This window comes from Musca autumnalis, unplaced genomic scaffold (genome assembly GCF_047663935.1).
Source record: "Musca autumnalis isolate F117 unplaced genomic scaffold, ASM4766393v1 scaffold_3, whole genome shotgun sequence".
Classification (NCBI taxonomy): Eukaryota; Metazoa; Arthropoda; class Insecta; order Diptera; family Muscidae; genus Musca; species Musca autumnalis.
In genome coordinates, this window is record NW_027411866.1 from 84,477,360 (window position 1) to 84,502,563 (window position 25,204).

Genomic DNA, 25,204 nt, shown 5'->3' on the forward strand with positions numbered 1-25,204 from the left:
GTCGCAGTTTATCTTTTCCAAGTATTTTTTGTTGTGTTCTCATTTTCTTTTTCTAGGACTTGAGAAATAACTTTTTTCTTCAGTCTTTGTTGCCCATAGATTATTGAAGTTGTTGAGTATTTGTTGCTGTAAAAAGAAAAAAAAAACTTTTTTTTATAAATGGATGCCCGACCCCACCACCCATTCAGGGTCGTAAATTTTGGGCGTTATTCACAAACTTTGTTGTGCAATGGAAAATTTAAAGATTTAAAAATTTTTGTAGCAAATTTAAAAGAGGATAACTAAAGGTAACTTTTTGATTTCAAATTGAGAGTAATAATAACGGCAAAATAATTAAAAAGTAAATGTGATTTGTCGAATAAGAATATAGAATATGGTTTTGGTTCTAATTACAAAAAAATATATACCAATACCTATATTTTAGAATATACCACTACTTCTTTGTTAGACAGATACTGTCTCTTTTCGCTGATTGCATTTTTCTCCTGGTCAAAATCCGCACTTACCATATTTTTGTATACTATAAGGCTGGCATCGACAGAGCTCTGTACGTTGAAAGATATCGCTTCCAAGCCACGTCTTAAAATTTATTCGACTTTTTAAGTCCACATTGATTGATACCCGTTTCTCACTTAAAATAGGAAAGAACCTCTCTTAGAAGTTTACTATCAACCGACATTTCAGACAATAAGTCTCCGAACTTTCGTTTTCTAGTGAACAGTACCAGCTCTGTCTTCGTTAGATTTATTCCAAGGCAGTTTGCTTTGGCCCATCGAGACACCTCTGATAAGGCTTCCTGCATAAGTTCTGAAAATTATAGATATGAATTTGCCAGTAATCAGTAGTACTACGTCATCCGCATAGACAACCTTTCGTTGGTTATTTTTTTTTTTTTCAACATTCTGCTAGAACAGGTTATTTGAGATGCAAAAGTTAAAACATGGCAAAATACTCTTCCTATTATAAAAGTTATAGGTATGACTGGTGCAGCGATGTGATATTACTATCTCATATAGAGGTCAGATGTTATGAAGTCAGCCACAATTATTTTGGTGGCTTTCTCGGTAGCGAAAATATTGAATTTTTATACCCTCAGCCTCATCGAAATAATGGTTTAGAACCCAAGTGTGGTTAGTTTGGACCCAAGTATGGTTTCAGACAGTTTGGACGGCCCTGCCCGTCCTTTGGATTTGATCCAAACTTAGGCTAAGATCTGCCATATCGGTCCACCCACAAAAATTTACTAAAACAATGCACATTTTCGAAGAGAGTAACTTTACAAATAGACTAGGATCGACCATCCATTCGGACTAATCCTTCGGGTACTTCCCACACAAAGGTTCAACATTTTTCGCAACATTGTAGATATACCTATCATCGTGTTATTTCTTACATGCTCAGATTGTGTCGGATATTGACTACATTGGACCACTCTTTCGGATACCTCCCACACAACGTTTGGAAAGAGTACAGTTTGAGGACACGTCTGGGATCGTTTTACATTTTTTCCGGGGGCAATTCCGTACTTCCTGGGAAATTGGCACAAAAACCCTATAGACGTCAAAAGTATTGCGTTTACTTTTTTACGTCCGAAGCTGAGGGTATAGGGTAAATGCTCCTAACGTCAGGATGTCCCAAGAGTCGGCACTTTTTAAAAAAACAATATTGTCGGTTACCTTTTTGTAAAATTTCATTGAGCTAGGACCAATTATTAAATCGAAATTTAAGTTTTTATCAAGTTAAGTTTTTGCATATTGAACAGAAATAATTAAAAAGGTTGTTTATATAATTTAAAGCTACACAAAATTACGAATCATAACAACTTAAATTCAATTTAATTGATTTGACATTTACACTCGGAAGGACATAAGACTGAAGATAACAAAATCCTTAAAGTGATGAGCACGATAACTTAGGAATTGAAAAAATTGCAATTGTTGATAACTTTCAATTGTAAAATTGGTTCCAAATGTATGTACATCAAGTTCCAAGAAGATTTGTTGGTATTTCCATCACAATAATTGACAATTTCCACTTTAAGCACTGATCGAAGATTATTCTGAAACTTTCATTTAATGTAGACCTTGAGAATGTTGAGAACAAAGATATTTCTTTTTTTCATGAGAATTTCCATGCTTCGTGACATAATGACCCAAGAGCTCTAAGGATGGTTGGCACGATAACTGTCGGAAGCGAAAGGATGTGGGGTGAATGATGTGGGTCCAATCTTCGAACATTTTATATTTCTTTCAAATCTTAGAATTTTGAAGATGGACTATATCAGGTAAATACAGATCAAAATAATGATCAAATTTCCTTTTTTTTAATTTTTCATCGAAGGTTGTCCTTGTGATTCTGATAACAACGATATATGTAATTTTTTGGTGTTGGTATTTCCATGTTTCTTGACATAATGACCCAAAAGCTTTAAAAACGTACATAATCGTTAAGATAAATACCTAAAAGTTTCGATATTTTTGTCGGCAAGCTCCTCTCACGTCAAAAAAAGTCACAAAATTCTGAAAACCGAATAAAGTCATAAGTTTTAAGGAAAAGGATTCCGGCTACATTAGATATGTCCATACATGAAAGTCGGTTTAATAAGGCACCTACGAATATTATAAGCCATTTATTGTACATTACCTTAAAAAGTTTCTCCAGAGAAAAAGTCAGAATTACTCGAACCACTGTAGTATAGGTACAACTAGTATATTATCTTTGTTTTTAGATCCCCAGTACTATCCTAGAACATCCCTGGAACGAGTTTACACGCATATTTGGGGGCTCAAAACCTGGCCTTCGGCCGAGCCTTTAAGACTTTCAGCTACGGCTACGCGTACCAAATTTTAAAAACAATTTCCTCGGCCGGTTTTCGGAAATTTATACATCTATATCTCACGATGTATGGACTTCGCCCTTTCAGCGAGATTTTTTTTAGTTTGTCCATTGAAATCAATCCAATATCAAGAGGTAACTGGTAATAACGGTTCATACATACATATGTTCCCACAACATCCCCGAAGGGACAGGGGAGATTTCTCTCATATCAATGAGTGCACGCCGATTCATATTGGCTCACGACACCTCTTGTAGAGAAGTTTTTCATGGCTTAATAATAATTTGCCACCGTTGAAAATTTGATGTTGCTTGGCCTGGGATTCGAACCGCAGACCTTCTGAGTGCAAGGCGGACGTGCTAACCATTGCACCACGGTGGCCCCAAAGTATAGAGGCCTATATCGAGGATTTTCGTAGTATAAATTTCAAAACGATGATATTACAACACATAACCCCAATAATTTTGATATGTTAGAAATAAGGTTGATTATTGTAGCTCAATACCTCCAGTTCTCAATACGATTGTAAAAACAAGACATTTTTGTAAAAATCTATAAAAAGGGTTACAAATTTTTTATCCACATTAAATTGGTTATTTATTTATCAAGTGGAAATAAATAAAAATAAATAAAAAAAACTAAAAACTTACCAATTACGAATTCATACTAATAAATTATGAATGTGTGACAATTTAAAAGAAATTGTGCAAAATTAACAACAAAAAATTTGCTTTAATATGATCAAACACGAACAGATTTGATGGCAACAATAGACAACTGCAAGCAAACCTGTAAACATTTTTTATACACAGCAACAGCAACATAGTTGCGTCAAACATTATAACAACTCACCAAACTGCCGCCAACTCACCACCATGAAAACAAAACACACAACATGTTGTGGTGATTGTTTGAACAGGCACACACAACACAAACAAGTTTGAACCGTTTCATTAGTCAGCCATTATGAATTTTGTTGCACGAAATTGAGAAAGATGACTATACATTCAATACATTCAGTTTATAGCTGTGCCCTTTGTTTATCAGCAGTTTGTACGAATGTGTGTTCCGTTGGCGGCCATCATGGATTTTTAATGAAACGGTTAAGAAAAGTTTCCTCTTTTTGACATTTCTAATAGAGTTCTCTCTTTTTTGCTTCAGCCAAGGGAACGCATAAATAAGAATTCACCACACACATTTTTTGACATTTATACTTTGTGCCGCATTCACAAGGAAAAACAAGACGCAATCAGTTGCAAAAATTGACAAACGGCAAAAATCCTTGATTTTGTGGAAGAAAACTAAAAAATAATTACGAGAAAATCTAAAAACTTAACTACGAAGAAAAACAAGAATTGATTTTCTTTTGTTTTGATGCTTTATTTGGTGGTGCTGCCCCAATGCTCTCTCCGCCATTATGAAATGAAATTTAAAACTAGTGTGGATATGTGAAGGAAGTGGAGTTTTAATTAAAGGAAAATATCGGAAATATCACGTGGATGGTTAAGAAATACTAAAAACATTATTTCCTGAAATCTGTTTCGGCTTTGAATCTCCAATAGCTTGCGTTTTATGTTGTACATTTGCATTTTATTACACAGTGCTTTTTAAACTATTATTCACCACCCAGTGTTGTACTGCTACACAAGTACACCTCTCAAACTTCAAGAAGAAGAATAAATAGCTGCAGAAACATAAACAACTCTAGTTTGATAGCTATTGCCTTTCTTGGTGCTGTTGCTGACTCCACTTAACAATAAAACTGTAACTATTTTGTGAAGTTTGTTTCATCAAAGAACTTTGTATAATTTAAATTTTCCATTCCTTTGACAGCAATGATGTCCTCAACAGAAACTTCCACACCACATGCCACAGGAGGCGGTGGTGGGACCACCAATAACCCATCATCTGGTTCTGGTCACACAACACAAACCTCCGAAAGACGTTGTGAAAATCCCGATTGTAATGTCAACAAACTAATTTCCATGGTACCAAAACGTAAAAGTACACAATTTATATCGGATCCCAAGGTGATGGATAAACCCATGTTGGTTAATGGTTTTACAGCTGTTTTTCAAGTCGAGGGACAGTCGGCAAAATTGATGGATATAAAAAATCCCAATGGAGATGCAAATACCAAAGCAATTTATCGTATTGTACCCAATTCACATGTCCATGTGGTTAACTACGTTGTTGTGGATACCGATGAATCCTATTTAAAAAAAATCACCAACAATGATCCGGCAACAATGCAAAAACTTTTAACAACACAAAAAGATAGTGCCGACAAAATGTTACGAAATATTATGAATGGTCAAGGCTCGACAGCAACAGCTGCCTCAACGACAGTTGTATCAACAATAAATCCACAGCAAAATACCACATTGAACAGGTCAATGGATCAATCATTACCAACAAACACCACAACATTTAACACTACAACCATTCCAGCGCCCATGAATGCTGCTGCTCCAAAACCACCCTCTAGTTTATCCATTACAATGACATCAACAGCAGCACCCACTGCCGCCTCAATTACAACAAACAAATCTATTAATATCGTGGGCGGTAATATGGGAGGTGTAAAAGTTATACCAAAGGCATCCATCAATTTGCCAGTCCGAATGCATCCCAATTTAAAAATTACGGCCGTGGCCAGTGTAGATACTGGGGGAAATGCCATACCGCTTAACACAGCTGCTGCTGCCGTTGCTGCCGATTCCTCGAATACCATTGCCCATCCTTCACCACCATTTATACAACCAATTCCATTGGCAAATTTACAAACTCCCGCAGCAGTTGCTTCGGCGGCCACATCTACCACAGCCGCATTAACCACACCTGCGATACTAAACTTACAGCCTAAGACTGTTCCTCCTCCTCCTGGTGCTGCTGCTGCTCCTAATCCTGTGATGAATGTTGTTCCAGACAAGTATGCTGCTAATTATTGTCAATGGTACTGTGTATATGTGTACAGGAAGAATGTATGCTAACTTATTTTTTTCGGGATCCTATAGGATTGTTCAAAGTTCCAAAAAATCACATAGCCTTGAAAGTTGTTAGTCCCCGTCCGAGGCCTGTCTATTGGGGCAAGTTAATAAGTTATAAGAAAATTTAATTTACGTAGCCGACTTTTGAACCTGTCCATAAAGACATTTTTGGGCTTATGTGGGGTTTAGGCGCGACTTCGATTTCTTTGAAGATTTTACCATAGATAGAAGTTATTGTCCTGAACACAAACATACCACAAGTTGTCCTTTCAATACTACAAGCCGTCATTTTATTGCTAACTCCACAGTATGTATTTTTATGCCGAAGTTATATCGTCACCAGAAATGCCCGAAGCCATAACCCACAAAAAATCAAAATTAGTGTTTTTGATTGAATCTGGTACACAAAGCTAAAATACATGTTTTGGCAAAATTTAAAGGTTCTACCTAAAAAACGATCCTATTGAAGAAATGTCAATTCGGAAAATGGGGTAACTTTGCAGATATTGTTGTAATGAAGGATCCCAAAGCCAAGCGTTTCCGCGGTTTTGGTTTCATTACTTCCATTCGTACACGATTCGTTTCTTGCTTCTCCTATAAACTTATGGTGTTGTGGGCTGCGGCTTTGGGCATTTCAGGTGACGATATACACTTTGATACGAACAAAATTGTGCCTCATCGAATAATGGTTTTAGACACCAAGTATGTATGGGACGAATTCCGTTTCAGACATTTTGGAGTTGATTTAGCTATGTCCCTTCTGTCTGTCTGGCTGGTCCGCACGACATTTTCGAACGAATCTAAAGATTCGATTCAAATTTTGGGTATCGTAATATTTTGTCCAAGCTGAGCTTAAGTTCGAAGATAAGCCATATCGGTCCACTCCTTCCGGTACCTCGCCCACAAAAGGTCAAATAGTTTCGCTAAAATGGTGCGCACGAAAACACTAGAAAGGAGTTAAGAATTTGGACATAACTATGCTTATGGTAATATTACTTCCAGACATAGATCAGGCTTGAATATGGACTAAGTCGGTATAATCCTGTCAGCACAGCTGACTAAAATTTTCTTAGAAAAAAACCTATTAAAGCTTTTATGTTGTTTTGGAAGTGCTTATTCCTCGTGATATAGATGTTGAAATTGTTGGAAATGATATGTGTACCATTTTAAAACTTATGGAATGCACTTATTAACTGTATGAAGAAAATATACAATTGAAAAACTTTTTTAGAAGATATGTGCACATATCTTTAAGAGAAAGTCTGTAGTGTCTGGCCGAAAAACGGTTTTTTTTTGGCGAAATATATAAATTGAAATAATGTTTTGTTCGCGCAGCCGAGATGTAAATAGGAGAAAGCCTTAAAAACCCGCTATTTGGAGAAAATTTGCAATTTGAAAGAATTTTTTTGGATACCAGGTCATGTCGGCATCATAGGAAATGTACACGCTGACACAGCCGCTAAGTTTGCATGCACAGCACCTTTAGTGTGTGAAGACATCGTCGAAAAAATAGATTTGAAAACTCATATAGAAACTGAACTTAGATCTATGTCGAAGCACAACAACATGCTCTTCAATCATTTCATTATAGCAACATCAATCCCAATCGCATTAGCTCTAATTATCCTACCAAAGTAGAAAAAAGAAAAACACGAATGTTCTCCAGACTTCGTATGGGCCACACGTCAACACCTTCTTAACAAAAACATTGACAACAAATGCCCAAAATGCGGTATATCAACTTCATTGAACATATGCTGCAATCATGCAACGCATTCGCAAATTTTCACCATATATTCCTCAATAATAAAGGATTAGAAATTATTAAGACACCAACTTCTGTTAACATTAATGCTGTATATAACTTTATAACAAATTCTTGATTCATTATATAACAAAATTATTCTCTAATTTGTATTATTATAAAAGCGCTAGCTGTCGGCCATAGTAGCCAATGCTACCTTCTTCTATTAGCTATGTATTTACTACCAGTTAATGTATTAAATAAATAAAGAAAATTTTATTCTCGAAGTCGAGATTTGGACATATCCATAAGTTATAAAAAAAGGGAATTTTCGGAACTTTAGAGGGCTCATAAAGGCTTAGTTTACCTAACCTATACTGACTTAGCGGAAAAACTCTGCTTGCTGCAAAGCAGTAAAATATACAAAAATACATTGGAAAAGAATTTTATACATAACTTCCTGTACACACACATATACACACAGTCCCATTTTCCATTAATCCAATACACATAATAATATTAACCATTTCCTTCTTGTTATTGTAAAGGCCCACCTATGACAGAATGCGAGAGGAAATCAATGATTTGAGGCGGACCGTTGCAATGCTAGCAGAAGCTCAAGCAAAAAATCTAAATCAACAGCAACAACAACAACCTGGAGCAGGACCAGTGCCCACCAAACGTCCACGACTACCACAATAAAATTTACTTTAATTCACGACATTTATAAAAAAAATGTCTTTAATCTTAGATATGTATTTTATTTCTATGCATATTTTACCCCTTAATTTTATAAATACAGCCAATATTTTTTCCTAATATAATTTAATTTAGAATGGCTCGTTATGACTTCGGTTGACTTCCGTATTGTCAGTTGATTTGTATTCGTGCATGAAACTAGGAGTTCTTAAATCGAGTTCCATACTAGAGTAATTTTATGAAATTGCAGTAGTGGGGAACAAAAAGCAACTGACAATACGGAAATCGGCCTTTTATGCTTCTAAATATCATATTTGATTTATTTAGAATATACATCTGTATGTAATGTGCTATTATAATCATAATTATTTGTTAATGTATTCAACAAATCTCAAATATTTTCTATGAAATAAATTATATATTTATATTCTTTATATAATTAATGAGTTTTTAATGTATTTAAATGATATAAATAGTAGGTTTCAAATTGTAACTCGACGACGATAGGCTTATGTTAGAATAATCCAAATAATTCCATACCAAAATACACAAGTAGATTCAGAATGGAAACAAACACAAGGGGTCATATTATTTTTATAGGCTACTTTCTTTACAAACCTATTAGGGTTTTGTGGAATTATTCTGTTATGTGATGTAAACCGAATTTGTCTCCAGTCAGTTGTCTTTGGTGATATGGTGACAATGTATTTAAAGTCAATCATAATTGAAAAAAGAAGAAACACATTTGAAATATATGAAATCGATTAATGCAAATCGAGTGGAAATGGTTTTCAATTTATTTATTAAAAACACAGTACCTAGCCCACAGGGCCAAAACGGTTCCAAATACAACAATAAAGTTACCTGTAGTGAGATTCGCTATCCCATTTTTTCGATACCGACAAAAATCGATAAAATTAAAATGTCTATAATTTCGGTAATTAACATTTGTGGAAAAGTTAGCAACTAAAATATAGTTGTCGCTTCGAAAGCAACAGTGTTGTCAACAGTTATTGGTACATTTCATTCATAATTTTGCGTTTTAATACTACCAATTTTTATCGGTAACAAGAGTTCTAAAATTTTACTACTGATTATGTTCTATTACACTGTGCAACATTTTTGAGCCAATCGCGTGCAAACAACTTGTGTCTAGAATTTTATGAAAGTAGAGGATCAATATGCAAAAACCATATTTGGGTTTTTTCTTAGATCGGGTTCGGATTTTATGGCCTCATCTAAACATGGTTAAATATCGAATTTTTTAAAAAAATCGGGGCTGTGTCCCTGAAACCAATAAGAATCTTGTTTTGATTTCTGCAGCAAAATTGTAGTTAAGAGCAGGAAGAAAATATTTGGAGGAATTGTGAATTCGAAAACTGCATTTATTGTCTCAAATTGTATAATATATCTAAAAAAATTCTATAAGTTGTGTATATTTCGCAGCGTATCTCCCAAACTGTTTATTTTTTCTTTTTTCTTTTGGGAAAATATTCGCTGGAATGTAATACACAACTCTTCTGAACACTATAATAATAATAATAATAATAATTGTTCCACAAACATCCCATACGGGACAAGGGAGACTTCTCTCATATCAATGAGTGCACCCCGATTCATATTAGCTCAATGATATGGGACCTACTGTTTATCGCCGAGTCCGAACGGCGTGTATTAAGACACCACTTTGTAGAGAAGTTTTACATGGCTGAAATACTCAGGAAATGTCGCCAACATTACTGAGGGGTCTTTCTGAACGCTATATTGTTGTAAAATGCCTCTATCGCCTTGTTTCTAGCAATTTTCTCAACAAAAATTTGGTAAATATTTCAACAATTCATTGATTTCCCCAACATGAGAATGAACAGCCTGTGTGAACATTGTTTGAAATAAGTTTTGTAGAAGGTATATTATGAAAAACCCTTTAAACAACGTGAAATAACCATTTTAGAGTTTCAGAATGTGCTGAAGAATTGATGGTCACATTATTTGGAAAATTTTTAGAATGGTTACTTGGTGGTTCAACTGCCAACAGTTTAGTTGCTACTGACCGGAATTACAGAAATTATGTAAACTCTTCTATATTTTAACGAGTTTGATGCAGCTGTTCCTAGTTCAGCTGTTTGACACATAAGTTCTACTACTTTAGGGCTACAATATTGCAAAGCAAAATTCTTATTAGTTTTGGAGATAAAGGTCCGATCACTGGAAAAGAGGCGCTCATTATAGGTCGGTTTAGATGAGGTCATAAAATCTTAACCCGATATGACAACACAAAACCCAGTTAAGGTTTTTGTAGCCTCTATATGTACTTTCAGAAAATGCCCATTAGAAGTTGTTTGCATTTCCAGTGTTGCACAGTGTTATACAATTATATTCCCGGAATATACGAGTTTGTTCCAGTCCTTTCCAAATGCTTAAAAAATAATTCTGAGGAACGAAGAAAACTTAGAATCATATGAAATGATTGGCTGATGTCGAAAGCGCATCAAAACAGTATAAATATTTATGATATACACATATATACACACATTAGGGTTATGACTTTTTACAACTTCGTATCCCTGTATGATATTTTGAATAGTTTATACCTAAGATAACATAAAATCTTAATTATAAAGTGATTCGATTAAAAAAGCTTAGGCACAAAATGCTTTTCCATATTTTCTATACAATTATTGAAGTCACTGTAAGCAGATTTAACTGAAAACAAGATATAGGGGCACACGACATAACAAGAATTCATAACCTTTTGTTTTTCACTAATTTCATCATCGTATTATTACATACATAACATTTTATATTATATATAAATTATTTTGTATATCATAAAAATTAAAAGTTGTTTGTTTTGTGAGGGACCTTTTTTCAATATTTAAATAGAATAAAAGTGGTTTAGTCATTAATAGACAAAAGGCCATTCGTTCGTGCAACAGGAAATAAGCTTTTGAGATTTTTTTCAGATTATTGAAATTTTTTTAAAAAAAAAAAAAAAATCGAACTGGTTTGTGCGGAACCTTTTTGTAGTCCATATCTATTCATCCATATCTATATTAGGCAATTTTCCTTGCGGCAATTGTCAGTTTGACGGAGAGAGAGGTGAGGCATATGGTATCTCTTTTCCTCTCAACACCCTCTCTCACCGACAAACTGACAATTGCCGCAAGAAAAATTGCCTAATGTAGATATGAACTTACAATAAAATGGAATGCAATGGCATTAGTAGGCAAAAGTTCATTCTTTCTCACTACAGGAAATCATTTTTGAGAAAAAATATCAAAAAGTCATAACATATACATATATAAATCTTGATCTTCCTCCACACGTCTACAATTTTAAATACATTTAACAAAATATGTTAATCGATTTACTTACAAACAAATCTAATAATCGGCTATTATTCTTCTTCTTTTGATTTTACAGGCCAATTGCCGATACCTCAACATCATCGTATACCAAGGGGATTAGTGGAGGCCTGGGGCCACCACATCACCAAAGTATACAACAACAGCAGCAACAGTTACATGCCCAGAAAATGCAACAGCAGCATCATCAACAGCAGTTGCATCAACATATTCAACAACAGCTGCATCATCAACAGCAGCAACAACAGGCGCAGCAGCAACATCAACAGCAGCAACAACAGGCGCAGCAGCAACATCAACAACAACAGCAGGCACAGCAACAACAACATCAACAGCAGCAGCAACAACAGCATCAACAACAACAGGCGCAACATCATCATCATCAGCAACAACAACAACAGCAGCAACAACAACAACAGTCCTCACGATCGGCAGCTAGTCCTTTGTCACCACCACGTCCTGGACCTGGTTCACAAGCTGCTGCCAATGCCTATGCCAAATTCACAGATGTTAATGCTGTTCGCGAAGCCCCGAATCGATTTATCTTGCAGAGTCCATATGGCCTCGGACCGGGAGCACAGTATCGCGATAGTCCTTACACCAGGATACCAATGCAAGCCGTGCATCAAGACTATCGCATGGCAGCAGCTTTGGCTGCGGCGGGAGGTGTACCGCCACCCGGCAGTGCTGGAGTGGTTCAAGGTCCTCCACCACCTACTGTTAGCATTAGTGCATCTCATGGCCTGGATACATTGCATTTTGCCCATCCACCTGCGACTCATCAAAGCGTATCGACTGGGTCAACGCAAATGCTTAGCAGTGCACCGCCCAGTTCAGCGACTGGTGCAAATACGGGACTACCCGGTCCCAGTAGTTCACCACACAATGCCAACAATGTTTCATCAGCGGGACAGCCACAGCAACCTCCACCGGTTAGTGGTAGTGCTGGCAACATAATCGCTAGCGGTGGAAAACGTATGATGTTGCCCACTGCTCATCGCCAGCAACCGCAATATTCCAATACTGATTACCTTTTGGGTAGTGGAGTATCGGTGTCATCGGCAGCGGCAGTAGCCGCTGCAGTGGCTGCTGCTAATGCCAATGTCATGACGGCAAACAGAGGGCAGCCTCAGGCCCCTCCACCAGATCCGGGCGGACAACAGCCCTTCAAGAAGCTGAGACTGAGTGATGCCACAAATAGCATCACTAATTCGTCAAATCACCTGCCACCTACAACACATCAAGTACAGAATGTCCAACAACAACCACCTCCGCCTAGTCAACAACAACAGCAGCAGCAACATCAGCAGCATACACAGCAACAACCACCGCCACCACAACAACGTCAACCTTCTCCAGCAGTGGGTTTATCAGCAGCTCAGGCTGCTGCTGTTGCTGCGAATGTAATGCGTTCTACATCTGCAGACCATGTTGGTCATCCATCGCTGCCTCCACACACGCATTTATCGGTGCTGCCGCCTACTCACCTTCCCCAGCAACCACCACAACAGGTTCCGTCTCAACAACAACAACAGCAGCAGCCACCATCACTTCGACCTCAAGTGTCAGCGCCAACTTCATCGTTGACAATGCAACAGTTGAAAGTGGAGACACAACAACTGCCTCCTCCCGCAACAGCACCCACGCCTCCAATGAATAGAGGAACGCCCACTTCTCTGGCGATAAATACAGCATTAAATGTAATAACAAATTCCTCCTCCACTACTATGGGAAGCAAATCATCAACCACGCCCTCCTCTGCTGCTGCTGCCGCCGGTGGTTCAAATGTTACAGCCCCTCCATCTTTACCGGCTGCGGCAAGCACAAGCACAACGACAAATAACGCTCCGATAACGTCGTCCTCAACGGAAGCCTACCATCCTCAAGTGGAAGCGATATCACCCACGCTGCCTGCCGACAATGCCGAGGAACGAGGACGCACTGCCAAAGAAGATCTATTAATGCAAATCCAAAAGGTGGATACAGAAATCACCGGAGCCGACAGCTCCTTGGAATCATTGCGGAAGAAGGAGAAGTCTTTACTGGACGTTGTTGCGGCTGCAAAACAACAAAAAGAAAAGGCTGAAGCGGCGAGAAGAAAGGCATTGGCCGATGCCGAAGACGATGCTGCCAATTCGTGGCGTTCTCAAACGTTGGCCCAAAAAATCTACATGGCGAACCGTAAAACGGCCGCCGCTCAACATTCCATACTCGACAATTGTGGCGAACGCTACCTTTTGCCGTTGTACAACCAGCCCCTAGATGTAGAACATCTGACGACTCTTCTACAACGCCATCAGACCACGATAAAAGCCCCACTGTTGGAGCACATACGCAAAATAAAACACGATCGTTATCTCCACCGCACCAAGTTGGTGGAGACATATGCCCAAATGTCTGCCGAATGGCAGAAACGTGTGGACAAATCGGAAGCGAGCGCCAAGCGCAAAGCTCGAGAAGCTAAAAATCGAGAATTTTTCGAAAAGGTCTTTACGGAATTGCGCAAACAACGCGAGGACAAGGAGCGATTCAATCGTGTCGGTTCACGTATCAAGTCCGAAGCAGACTACGAGGAAATTATGGATGGCCTGCAAGAGCAGGCGATGGAAGTGAGAAAAATGAGGTCGTACGCCATTATACCACCGATCATGTATGATGCTCATCAGCGCAAATGTGTCTATCACAATGAGAATGGTCTCGTCGAAGACATGGTGGCTGTGCACAAGGAACGAGGCACCTTGAATGTCTGGACAACCGGCGAAAAGGAGATATTCAAAGAGAAATTCCTGCAACATCCCAAAAACTTTGGAGCGATAGCAGCTAGCCTGGACCGAAAATCGGCTCAGGACTGTGTGCGTTACTACTACCTCAGCAAGAAGACCGAGAACTACAAACAGTTGTTGCGAAAATCGCGACAGCGAACCAGAGCCTCCAAGACGCTGCAGAAAACACAACAACAACAGACTCAGTGCATCATAGATTCACTGACGACGGGAGTTACAACGAGATTGCAAAGGGAGCAACAGCAAAAGACCGGTGGCCGATCAGCTGCAGCCGAAAGAGAGCGTGAAAGGGCGGAACGTGAAAAGGCAGCTGAAAAAGCAGCCGCAGAAGCGGCTAAAGCTGCAGCAAAAGCAGCAGCTGCTGCTGCAGCAGCCAAGAATGAGGCCTTAGCATCTAATGCTGATACAGTCTCATCTAGCACAGCTGCCGACACATCCAGCACAAACTCTTCCGAAAAAACGAAGAACAAAGGAGCGAGTTCAAGTTCAGCAACAACAAATAAGACGGCTTCAACAGAAAAGTCTTCAAGTGAAGTAGCGACAACTGATACAACATCCTCTGGAACTGCAGCCAAGACGAAAACTGACACTGCAGCTGAAGGCAATGTGGAAGAAACAAAATCAACAGAAGGAGGTGTCTCCAAAGAGGATAAGAAATCGATTGATACAACGTCGACGACTGTGACAACGTCTGCTGGTGATCAGCAGGTTGCTGCGGCCAAGAACAGCAGTAGTGGTAGTAATGCAGCTGTAAAAATCGATGACAATGCTGCAGCTGCTGCTGCTGGTGTTTCGACCACAACACAATCTTCAACGTCTTCGACCGTTGTTACGACAAATACAAATACAAATCATCCGCCCTTATCAACGCCCAATGGCATTAAAGCTTCTTATGCGGCTGCAATGGCAGCTCAATTTGCTACAGCTACCCCAATATTGGCATCAACACCAACGACGACGATGTCATCTTCCACGACTGCCACAGCAGCGGCAGCGGCGGCGGCAGGTATTGACAACGAAGATAAATCAGCGTCATCGTCCACAATTGGCGGCAATGACAACAAATTGTCAACGAGTCAAATTGTCAAAAATGCTGGAACGCCAATGGATGCTGCAGCTGCTAGTGCTGCCAGCAATAAAACAACAAGTACATCCAACAATGTTACTACACCGACTACCTCAACAACGGCTGGCAATTTCTTGGGCCAAAAGCTAAAAGTAGCACAGGTCGAAAGTCTTATGGGGGCTGGTGCTGCTAGTGCTACGGCAACAAACAATGACTGCAACTCAGATGTTAGGTATGTGACAATAAATAGTGTTGTTCTCGTGGCATTTTTTTTTAATCTCATTGTTTTCATTCTCTTTGCAGTGATCCCAAAAAGAAACGTCTTGATTTGGACGGCTCTTCTACAACTACAAGTTTATCCAAAACACAAAACAATGCTACCACCACAACCAACACCTCCTCCATCAACATTAATCAACAACAGCAACCTCTGTCTAATTCTAATAACACAACAGCAACAAGTAGCAATCCTGCCAACAACAACAACAGCAATGCCAATAAAAACAACAACAATGCAAATGATATCAACATGGGTTCTGCAACCGTTTCTCATGCTGTAAATCTATTAGGAACGGCAGCAGCAACAGCTGCGGCGTCGGCAGCATCAATAAAATCGAATGTCACGTCATCTTTGCATGGCGCAACGTTGACACATTCCGTTGTTACATCAAATTCCTCCACCACCGCAAATAACAGCAACAATGTAGCCACCACTACATTATCATCGAATGCTGCTGGTGTAACGACCACAATATCACTGGTTGGCGGGGATGTAAATGTCATTGATGGCAAAGGTAAGTTCAATGCATTTGCATTTTCAATATATATAACTTTTAATTTTAAAAAGGGATGAGCAATTTTTTAGGTATGCTTAATTTACGAAATAATCGGGTTCCCCAGAAAACAAAAAAAAAAAAAACAAATAACATACATTTGCTTCTACACATTCTTTCATGTCAGTTAGGTTTTAAGACTGCCAATGTTTGAGCGCAATCGGAATATTTTAACACATGCCACGGGATCTTCGAAGTTTCCATAGTAATTTGTATGGGGCCGAAGGTGAATTTTCACAAAATCGCTCCACGCACCATATTTATTGTCCAATCGATGAACAAATTTGACCAGTTCTTTGTTGTGACTAAAAAACTAATCCTACAAAAAATTGTGAAAATCGGATCAGATTTTAATATTATCTATATATAGGGCCCATGGAAACTTTGAGGCCTCAGTGGCACGTGGAAGCAAATCAACCACGTTCTCTTCTGCTGCTGGTGGATCAAATGTCACAGCACCTCCATCTTTACCGGTTGCGACAAGCACAGCGACAAATAACTCTAGCTCTCGCCGTATAAGTTCTGTTTTATACCAAAAGTAATGTTGTTGTTGTAACCGGTCGACTGGAATCGAGAGTTCTTCCCTGAAGAATTGAAATTAGAAAATGGGAAAGATAAAATGTCTAATTGGTCCGTAGTCCTTCGGTAACGAGTGGCTTGGCTTTACAGCATTGGGAATATAAGTCACTATTATCTCTTTCCACAGTACCGGAAATAACCTTCAATATGTGGTCCTGAAGCATCACCGGAATGATACCATCCGGTCTAGGAGATTTATAGGGTTGAAAAGTTTTGATCGCCCAAGAAATCTTTGAATTAGCTTATCGATCTATCAGCAAAGACCCTCTCGTCAGGAGTGTTGGTTCTATTCGTATCCAAACCAGGATAAGAATTAGCATCCTTGCTCCACGGAAAGTGGGTCTTTGCCAGTAGGTCTAGAGTATCAAGAGCGAAGTTCGTCCTCGTGCCATTACTTCGTTTGATGCTCCCAATAGGTTTTGGCTGCTTTGAGATCACCTTTCGAAATCTTGCCGCTGTATTAATCCCTCTATTGCGTCAATAAAAACGTAAAATTTTTTTTTAGCTTTCCTGACCGCGCTATACAGCACTATTCTCATATATGTCCCAATCTGTACAACATTTGGTCTGGGGTTCCTATCAGGCGGTTGCTTTTTACATATATAAGGGACTTGAAAGTGTATCGCACTGTGGTCCGCAAAGGAGCATTCCTCCGATTCCCTCCAGTCCAATGTAGCCATATTCTCCATATTTGTAAGAGTGAGGTCTACTAACTTCTCTCTTACCCTATTCTAGAAGTTGGCCGAATTTCCGTTATTGCATACTTTCAGATTATTTGTCAAAATAAAATCGAATATGGACCCGTCTATCACATTGGTGACATTGATTCCCCTGTGGAAGTGATGAGCATTTGCATCACAGCCCATTATCAAACTGCAACTGCCCGATGTCTCGTCCACTAGTTTGCGCACCCATTGATTTTATAAGGCATGAAGCTGGGGGTAGACCAAAGGCTTGCACCTAGACCAGTGATATTTCTGTCACTGTAATTGTAGATTTTAATAAGATTTAGACTTTTCTTAGCTACAATACAAGTTCTTGTCTTCTATCTTGTCTTCGATCAATAGAATAGAGAGTAACGTCCATCGTTTAGTCCAGAAAACGTTCTTTTTTTTTTTTTTGTACAAATAGGTTTCTTGACCCAAAGCGATGTCTATATCAGTTCTGGTAAGGTAAAGAAGAAGTTCACCAGTCGCCGCTTTGCAGTGATGCTGGGTTATTTGCACCACGCTAAGACCATGCTGCCTACGTTTTTCAATGTGTCTCTGGAATGGGGAGACGAAGCTCCATTACAATCGTTAATGTAATTCCATCCATAATGAATTTATGAAAGAAGGGTTCTGAGGACGGTCATGGCATAGGACATGACTGCGTGGTCGCTTAACACCGCGGTGTTAGGGGATCTCTTTTGGGGTAGGAGGTCACTACCTGACATATGTCGCTCATCCCAAAGATGTACTGTGAGATATTCAATACACCTTGTTGGTTCGCGACAAGATCTCTCCTCCTTTCTCTACCGGGATTGGGACCAGCATTGGCGCGCTCAAAATTATAGTTTTCAAATTCCGCAATCTGATTTGCGGAATTTGCTAGGTTCAATCGCAGCGAATTATTGGTGCAAGCGATATTTACTTCCAAGACCGATGGAACGTTTAACAGTTGACTGGCCTTATAAACATCGAGATACTTGAATTTGGGTGGATTTTTCGTTCTTAACAATGTTGAAATTAAAGTCTTAGTCAGGATTTAGACACCCGTGTTATGTAATCTCTTGTAAATTCAAGGAGTTGTTGTTAACAAAAAGCTTTTGCTAAATTAAACATTTTTGAAATGCAAATAGGCAGATCAACTTTTTCAAAACCTCAATTCGAGTTTTTATCATTTTTACCCAGCAAAATGTTCGATACCAAAGATGCCATTCAATCATGGGTGCAAGTGATCTGGCATGTCATCTTTTTAGCATCTTCATCGATGAATTTTATATGAGCGTTGACCCCAAAAGATGCTATTCATTTTTGGATCCAAAGCATGTAATTTACACCATTGCTTTGACATGTCATTTACACCAATGCTTTGGCATGTCATTTCCACTAATGCTTTGGCATTTCATTTTCACCAATCCTTTGTAATGACATTATCATTACGACGAGAGTTTTAACAACGTTGGTTGTGGTTTCAAGTCTCCGACAACATCAAATCTACTGTAAATAATTATTCTTATATATTTAGAAAATTGTGTATAATTAAAAACACAAAATTCATCTCTATTGGATCGATGGAATGGGTTCAAATGCTGATGAAAAGATCGGATCTTTCACGACTTCCTTTGCATGGGTTCAAATGCTGATGAAAAGATCGGATCTTTCACGACTTCCTTTGCATTGGTTCAAATGCTAATGAAAAGATCGGATCTTACACGACTTCGTTTGAGCCGATGCAAAAGATGCCATGAAATCACGCCATCGCATGGAACGCCTTCCTTCAAATTTTGCTGGGTATGGGTGACATTTACGGGGCTTTCGACGAATCGAGGCAATTGTCCACATGCCATGAAGGAAATATGTACCAAAAGTGTTTTCCATGTCATAGTAGTAATCAGGACGTTGCTTGGTATATCTATATTGATACTCCCGCCTTATTCCGTATGGGTAATATACATACCCAGCAAAATGTTCGATGCCAAAAATGTCATTGAATCATGGGGGCAAGTGAGCTGGCATGTCATCTTTTTAGCATCTTCATCGATGAATTTTATATGAGCGTGGACCCCAAAAGATGCTATTCGTTTTTGGATTACCAATGGATCACCAATTCTTTGGCATGTCATTTCCACCAATGCTTTGGCACCAACCCTTTGCAATGACATTATCATTACAACGAGAGTTTTGACAACGTTGGTTGTGATATCGAGTCTCCGACAACATCAAGCCTATTGTAAATAATTAATCTTATATATTTAGAAAACATTGTATAAATAAAAACACAAAATTCATCTCTATTGGATCGATGGAATGGGTTCAAATGCTGATGAAAAGATCGGATCTTTCACGACTTCCTTTGCATGGATTCAAATGCTGATGAAAAGATCGGATCTTTCACGACTTCCTTTGTATTGGTTCAAATGCTAATGTATAGATCGGATCTTTCACGACTTCGTTTGAACCAATGCAAAAGATGCCATAAAATCCCGTCATCGCATGGAACCCCTTCCTTAAAATTTTGCTGGGTAGTTGGTTATATTCCAAACATAGTCTGAAATATAATCGATAATATTCTCTCTCTTCTATTTTTAACTTTTTACCATAATCAATATTTGTTTCTCCATATTTATTCATTAAAAATACTGATGTCGCATTTGTTTTGCTGCTGCTGTGTTTTGTTTAAATCGTTAAATCGCTGAGAAACTTGCTTTTTTGAAATGCCCTCTTGGTAAATTCATCATGCGGAAACACTTAAACCCCAATCGAGAAAAAAAACTGTTTGTCGAACTGCGAGAGGAGGTGACCGGATGAGCGAGGCAATAAAACGAAGCCAAGCAATTATCTTAATAAATGAAAATTTCATTAAAAAAAGGAGTACAACAAAATGCACGTTAAAATGCCTTAAATTATGCAAGAGATCTCTTTTGCTTACATTTTCTGCTGGCCCTTGGTGGGGCAATGCTTTTGCTTTTTTGGCTGGTTATTGATAGTCAACCAAGCTAACCAGAGAGATAGGAGGACAACAAGAACCAGGCAGCAGTGGCAACGGCCCTCGTGTATTACTTTTAAAAATTAAATATCATTGCATATTTTTTTGGGAGCGATGATGCTTGGTTGAGAGAGGAGGGCGGGCGGACGTTCATAGTAGTTGGTATAAAGGGCAGCAGCAAGCGTACATACGTACATTATATCCAACCAACGATTTATATTTAATGTAATTTATACATTTAACAAAAATATATAAAAAACGAAATCAAAAGTTCTCCCGAGTTGTGATGAGAGATGATGGTTGGTTGTTGGTTGCTTGCCAGTAGCCGCTCTTTGCTCTTTACTCCATGCTATGCTGCTATGCTGTCATCTTTTGAATGTCTCAATGAATAATTGATGGATGTAAAAAACAATCATCACAAAAATATGCTCTGCCGTTGCCACTCTAGCGGACGTTCGCTACCAACCATCATTCTATCATCTACCCCTTTAAGCTATGCCTGTTTTTTGTGGGTCTCTTGCTTGGTTTGCCAATTGTTTGTTTGTTTTACCTTTTTGGTGGTTGTGAGGGTGCGTTTCTTTTGTTGTCGTTGTAATTTAAAATGTTTTCATTTATGGTTAAATTGTTGGCAGTGTGAAAAAGGGGGGAGATTTCTGTTTCCATTTGACTCCATCACAACAACAACTGCTGCAATGCGTTGATTTGAGTTTTGTTTTGTTTTTATTTGAAAATTTAAGTTCCTTTTAATTTTGTTGCACATTTTATTCTGACCGACGAGCGGCCGTTCGTTCGTTCATTTGTCTCCCCAGTGAGTTAATTAAACTCAATTAAATTAAATTTTTTGTGATAAACGCTTGTGTGGTGCCCCGTCCGGTAGATGGCTGTCATTTAGTTGATGTTATTTTTTACACTTTTTTGTGAGCATGTGTACCCTTTTTTCTGGTCCCCATAGAATTGACAACGGAGGGAGGTTGCTGCTTGCCGCAAGTGATATTGTTTTGATTTTTTTAATGATTTAATTTATGAAAAATAAACACTTTAGCGCTTACATATTAAGTTAGTGGGGAGCAGAGAGTGGAAGGGAACTCTATAATGACAACCAATTGAATATTATTTTTTGAGCCTAGGCTGGTGGGTGGCAGCGTGCATTTGTTAAAGATAATTTTTATTAAATTTTATTATCACATTTATGTTGATGCTGCTCTGGCCATTGTTTGGCCTAGTGTGTCAACTTTCCATCCATCCATTTTCCCATTCTTCGAAAAAATACTCATTTTGTTATGTTTAAGGGGAATTTAATTAATATAATATGCATATTCGATTAAATCATTGTTATTATTTTTTGATTAATTAAATTGCAGGGGTTGTTGTTTTTTTCTCTGTCTCAACACAACACTATACACAGCATTTTTATTATATCATAATTAAAGTTATATCACATAATTACATATGAATATATATTCAGATATGTATGCACTTCGTGTGTACATACATTTAATTATTGTTGTGGAGAAAAAAGAAATCAAATTGATTTTTGTTTAAAGCATTTCATTGGAAAGAATTATAAAAAGTCCAACTATCTACGGCATGTAATTGGTATCCTTGAAAAGGACAAGCATCTTTATAGTATGGGCTCAATGTTGGCCATATGAGAGAGTTTTCTTGTTGGATAGAAGATTAAGAAGAAGTTTCTTGAGGAGAGTTACTTACCATCACCCCAAATGGTGCCTACTTGGAAAAATTATGGATAATGTGTCAATCCTGGAGTAGAGGTTCCCACGATCGTCACCTCCTTAGTGTCCTTAAGCCCTCACGATATTTCACATTTGTTCAAATGCCCACCTATCCCAACAAATCTAGTTGCTATGCTTTGGAGGATATATTGTGGTTGTCTTAGAGATATTTATTTAGAGGTATTTCTCTTCAGCTCCGATTGCGTGTAGCAGACGGAAGAAGTAGAGGATTCGAGGATGTGACTCCTCCGTAGATCTGGCCCTCTTAGCCAAAGTAGGCGGTGGTGTTTCTTTTGGTTCCATATTCTTTCGGGCAGAGACCAACCCCTACCTAGTCAGTTCGGCCGTTGACTTTCCAAGAGGAGAGGAGAGTCTATTTATAGTGCAGGACTTTTTGGGTATTTGAGGGCGAGTTCTTTCGAACTTCTCAATTACCTTTAGGTTTAACCGTATCAATTTCCCCTCTCTTTCCGTTATTCTCTTTAGGAAGTTGAGTGCCCTTTATAGCCCCTTCTTTTCCCCCATCCACGGTTCTAATGTGTTTGGAGGTCACGGGATGGCTGTTGGATTTATCGACCGCTGGCCCTCCTGTCACGTGCACATCTTGTCTGGAGAGTCCAGGACGGTCGGCCCTTCTCAATAGATTCCGATCCTGGACTACATAGTAAATTACCTCTGTATGGCTTTATTCTCATTCAACATTCTCTCATCCGATCATCAGATGAGAATGCATATTCGAGATTGTTAGTATGAGTCGCAGATTCAGAGTCTTGTCCAGAAGGGCTAATAACTGCTTGCTCTGCTTTATTAAGTTGGCGTGGATTTTTTCCAGGCCAAGAACTTTTACGTCTTTCCCTCCTAACTCTACGGCCCGAAGACTGATCTGTAGTGCGATTCTCTAACTCATTTTTTGAGTAACATTAAAACGCAAAATTATGAATGAAAAAATCAAAAAAAAGTTAACAACTCTGTTGCTATCGGTAGAACTTTACGACTTCTTTTTATTGGTCGCTAACTTACCAAAGAATATCGTTACTTACCGAAATTATAAGCATTTTAATTTTACCGATATTGTCCATGCCCTGGCATAGCCCGCCTCTACAATGGTAGGGACTCGTTGAGGTGCCCAAGTATCAACGAGGCTAGGTTATAATACAGTTGGTACCTAACTGCAAAGCTAAGAACACCGTTGGGCACGCGGTCGCCTGATTCCCGGGTGTTAGGGGATCTCAAATAGGTTTTGTTCGGTCACAACTTCACTTTCCCAAAATTCCGGAACCCTTTATTCGAAGGATTATGGAAAATGGGTTGGACGAAGATGTGGCTTAAGCCCCCGCATACTTTGTACTACAGTTTGGGTCATTCTAACGTTTTGAGAATTTTTATTGAAGAACATTTTCAGTGATGTGGTATAACCGGCCACATGGCCAATAGTCCCCCTTCTTGGATTCTTGTGCCTAAATGGCAGACAGTTCAGGGGTCTTTATTACTAAGTACATATAATGACATTAATATGAAGCCTTCTTAATAGAAAAAGTTTCAGTCGCTATCACAGAGATTTTTATTGGAGCATTTTTGTCTTTTGTGATGAGATTTCTTTTTCGGATCTGTGGCGAAATGTGTGCCACAGACTGAGACATCCATCGAAACATTGTATATTACAGGCAATATATTATCAGTTTAATTTTCCGTCTCTTAACCAGGGTTTCGGAGCCGGAGTCGGAGTCGAGCAATTTTGCTGGAGTCGGAGTCTGAGTCGAAAAAAATAACTCGACTCCGACTCCGGGCAAAATTTTTTCCACATATTCAGTCTATTTTATTCTTAAGTATAGTACACATTGACAAGCAAAACTGACAGTCATCGAGGTCTATTTCGTGAATATCAAAACCTAACTGAAAAATTTCTTTTGTAATCTCTAAATAATACCGTAAATATTGTATTTCAAACGTTTTTAGCTAAATAAAAGTTGTTATTTGCCGGAAAATTGTCCTAAAAGTACGTTGACTGCCAGTTTTGACTGTTAGTGTGTACTCCCCTTTAAAGCCCCCACTCATTTATCAGTCTGTGCCGTCAGTCCGATGAACCCTTTCTGTATGTGTGACTGACAAGTGTGTAGCACGAACCATCATTCAAGTCTAAAAATCTTGAATTTCTCCTCCAAAAATGAATGAATTCTACGTTTCTTGTGTTCCAACACCAACATTATTTTCTGTATTTCAAAATTATTTATTGACAATTTGAAAATAAACACAATTCACCCAGACTGATGGGGGTTCATTTTGAAATCAAAACTATTTTGATTTTCATCAGTCTTGGAAAACACACACATACATTCTCAAAATTTCAAAAATTTACACATACTACAATAAATGCTGGCAGTCAGACTGACTAATGAGTGGGGGCCTTTATATGAAAAATATCCGAACAAATAATTTTGTTGGTCCGTTTATTCATATTATTAGAAAACTATGACACCATGTAGGCAAAAACTATGTTATACTCAGTTAGAGAATGAGGCAAAGGTATTTACCATCATTTGACCTCAACCATAATCAAATCCTGTGCCTATTTTGTCATGTCAGTATGTCTGTTGAATTCAGTATAGAGTTTTAAGTTATATATTTTAAATTCGTCACAGAATTCTTATCAAGCCGAATTGTTTTAATTTCACATATTGTTTCTTATACAGGTCAACGTTTCTATAGCTCCTTCAAGCTGACAATGTTCAAAGTTTAACGATTTTCTCACGGGGAGGGTGCCAGTAGAAAATAACTTCGGTTTTATTGAGATTAAGGGGATAATTTCAGGATTCATATGTTAGTTTTGTAGTTGAACGAAAGTTCTGTCATGGAATATTTTATGAAAAAGCCAACATTTAGGAAACA

General features: G+C 38.4%; 2 protein-coding genes across 6 annotated transcripts in view; both read left to right on the forward strand.

The window, feature by feature from the left end:
- Positions 1 to 25,204, forward strand: part of Smr (nuclear receptor corepressor smrter) — a 239,828-nt gene that overhangs the window by 182,789 nt on the left and 31,835 nt on the right. For all 5 annotated transcript variants that reach the window (XM_073972309.1, XM_073972312.1, XM_073972311.1 and 2 more), the window contains 2 exons: positions 11,693 to 15,715; positions 15,787 to 16,277. In XM_073972309.1, the coding sequence (XP_073828410.1) occupies positions 11,693 to 15,715; positions 15,787 to 16,277 (4,514 nt within the window). The remainder of the gene's footprint in view (positions 1 to 11,692; positions 15,716 to 15,786; positions 16,278 to 25,204) is intronic.
- On the forward strand, positions 3,483 to 8,705 carry Boh2 (Buddy of Hmr 2). The gene is made up of 3 exons (XM_073972321.1): positions 3,483 to 4,600; positions 4,670 to 5,768; positions 8,119 to 8,705. The coding sequence occupies exons 2-3, from the start codon at positions 4,672 to 4,674 to the stop codon at positions 8,270 to 8,272; spliced, it is 1,251 nt and encodes a 416-aa protein (XP_073828422.1). The 5' UTR covers positions 3,483 to 4,600; positions 4,670 to 4,671; the 3' UTR covers positions 8,273 to 8,705.

What these genes read in the sequence shown, in the direction of transcription:
- Boh2 (XM_073972321.1), top strand. Translation starts at nt 4,672, where the DNA reads ATGATGTCCTCAACAGAAACTTCCACACCACATGCCACAGGAGGCGGT. An exon ending in ATGAATGTTGTTCCAGACAA is followed by an intron (nt 5,769 to 8,118) that starts GTATGCTGCTAA and finishes GTTATTGTAAAG; the next exon opens with GCCCACCTATGACAGAATGC.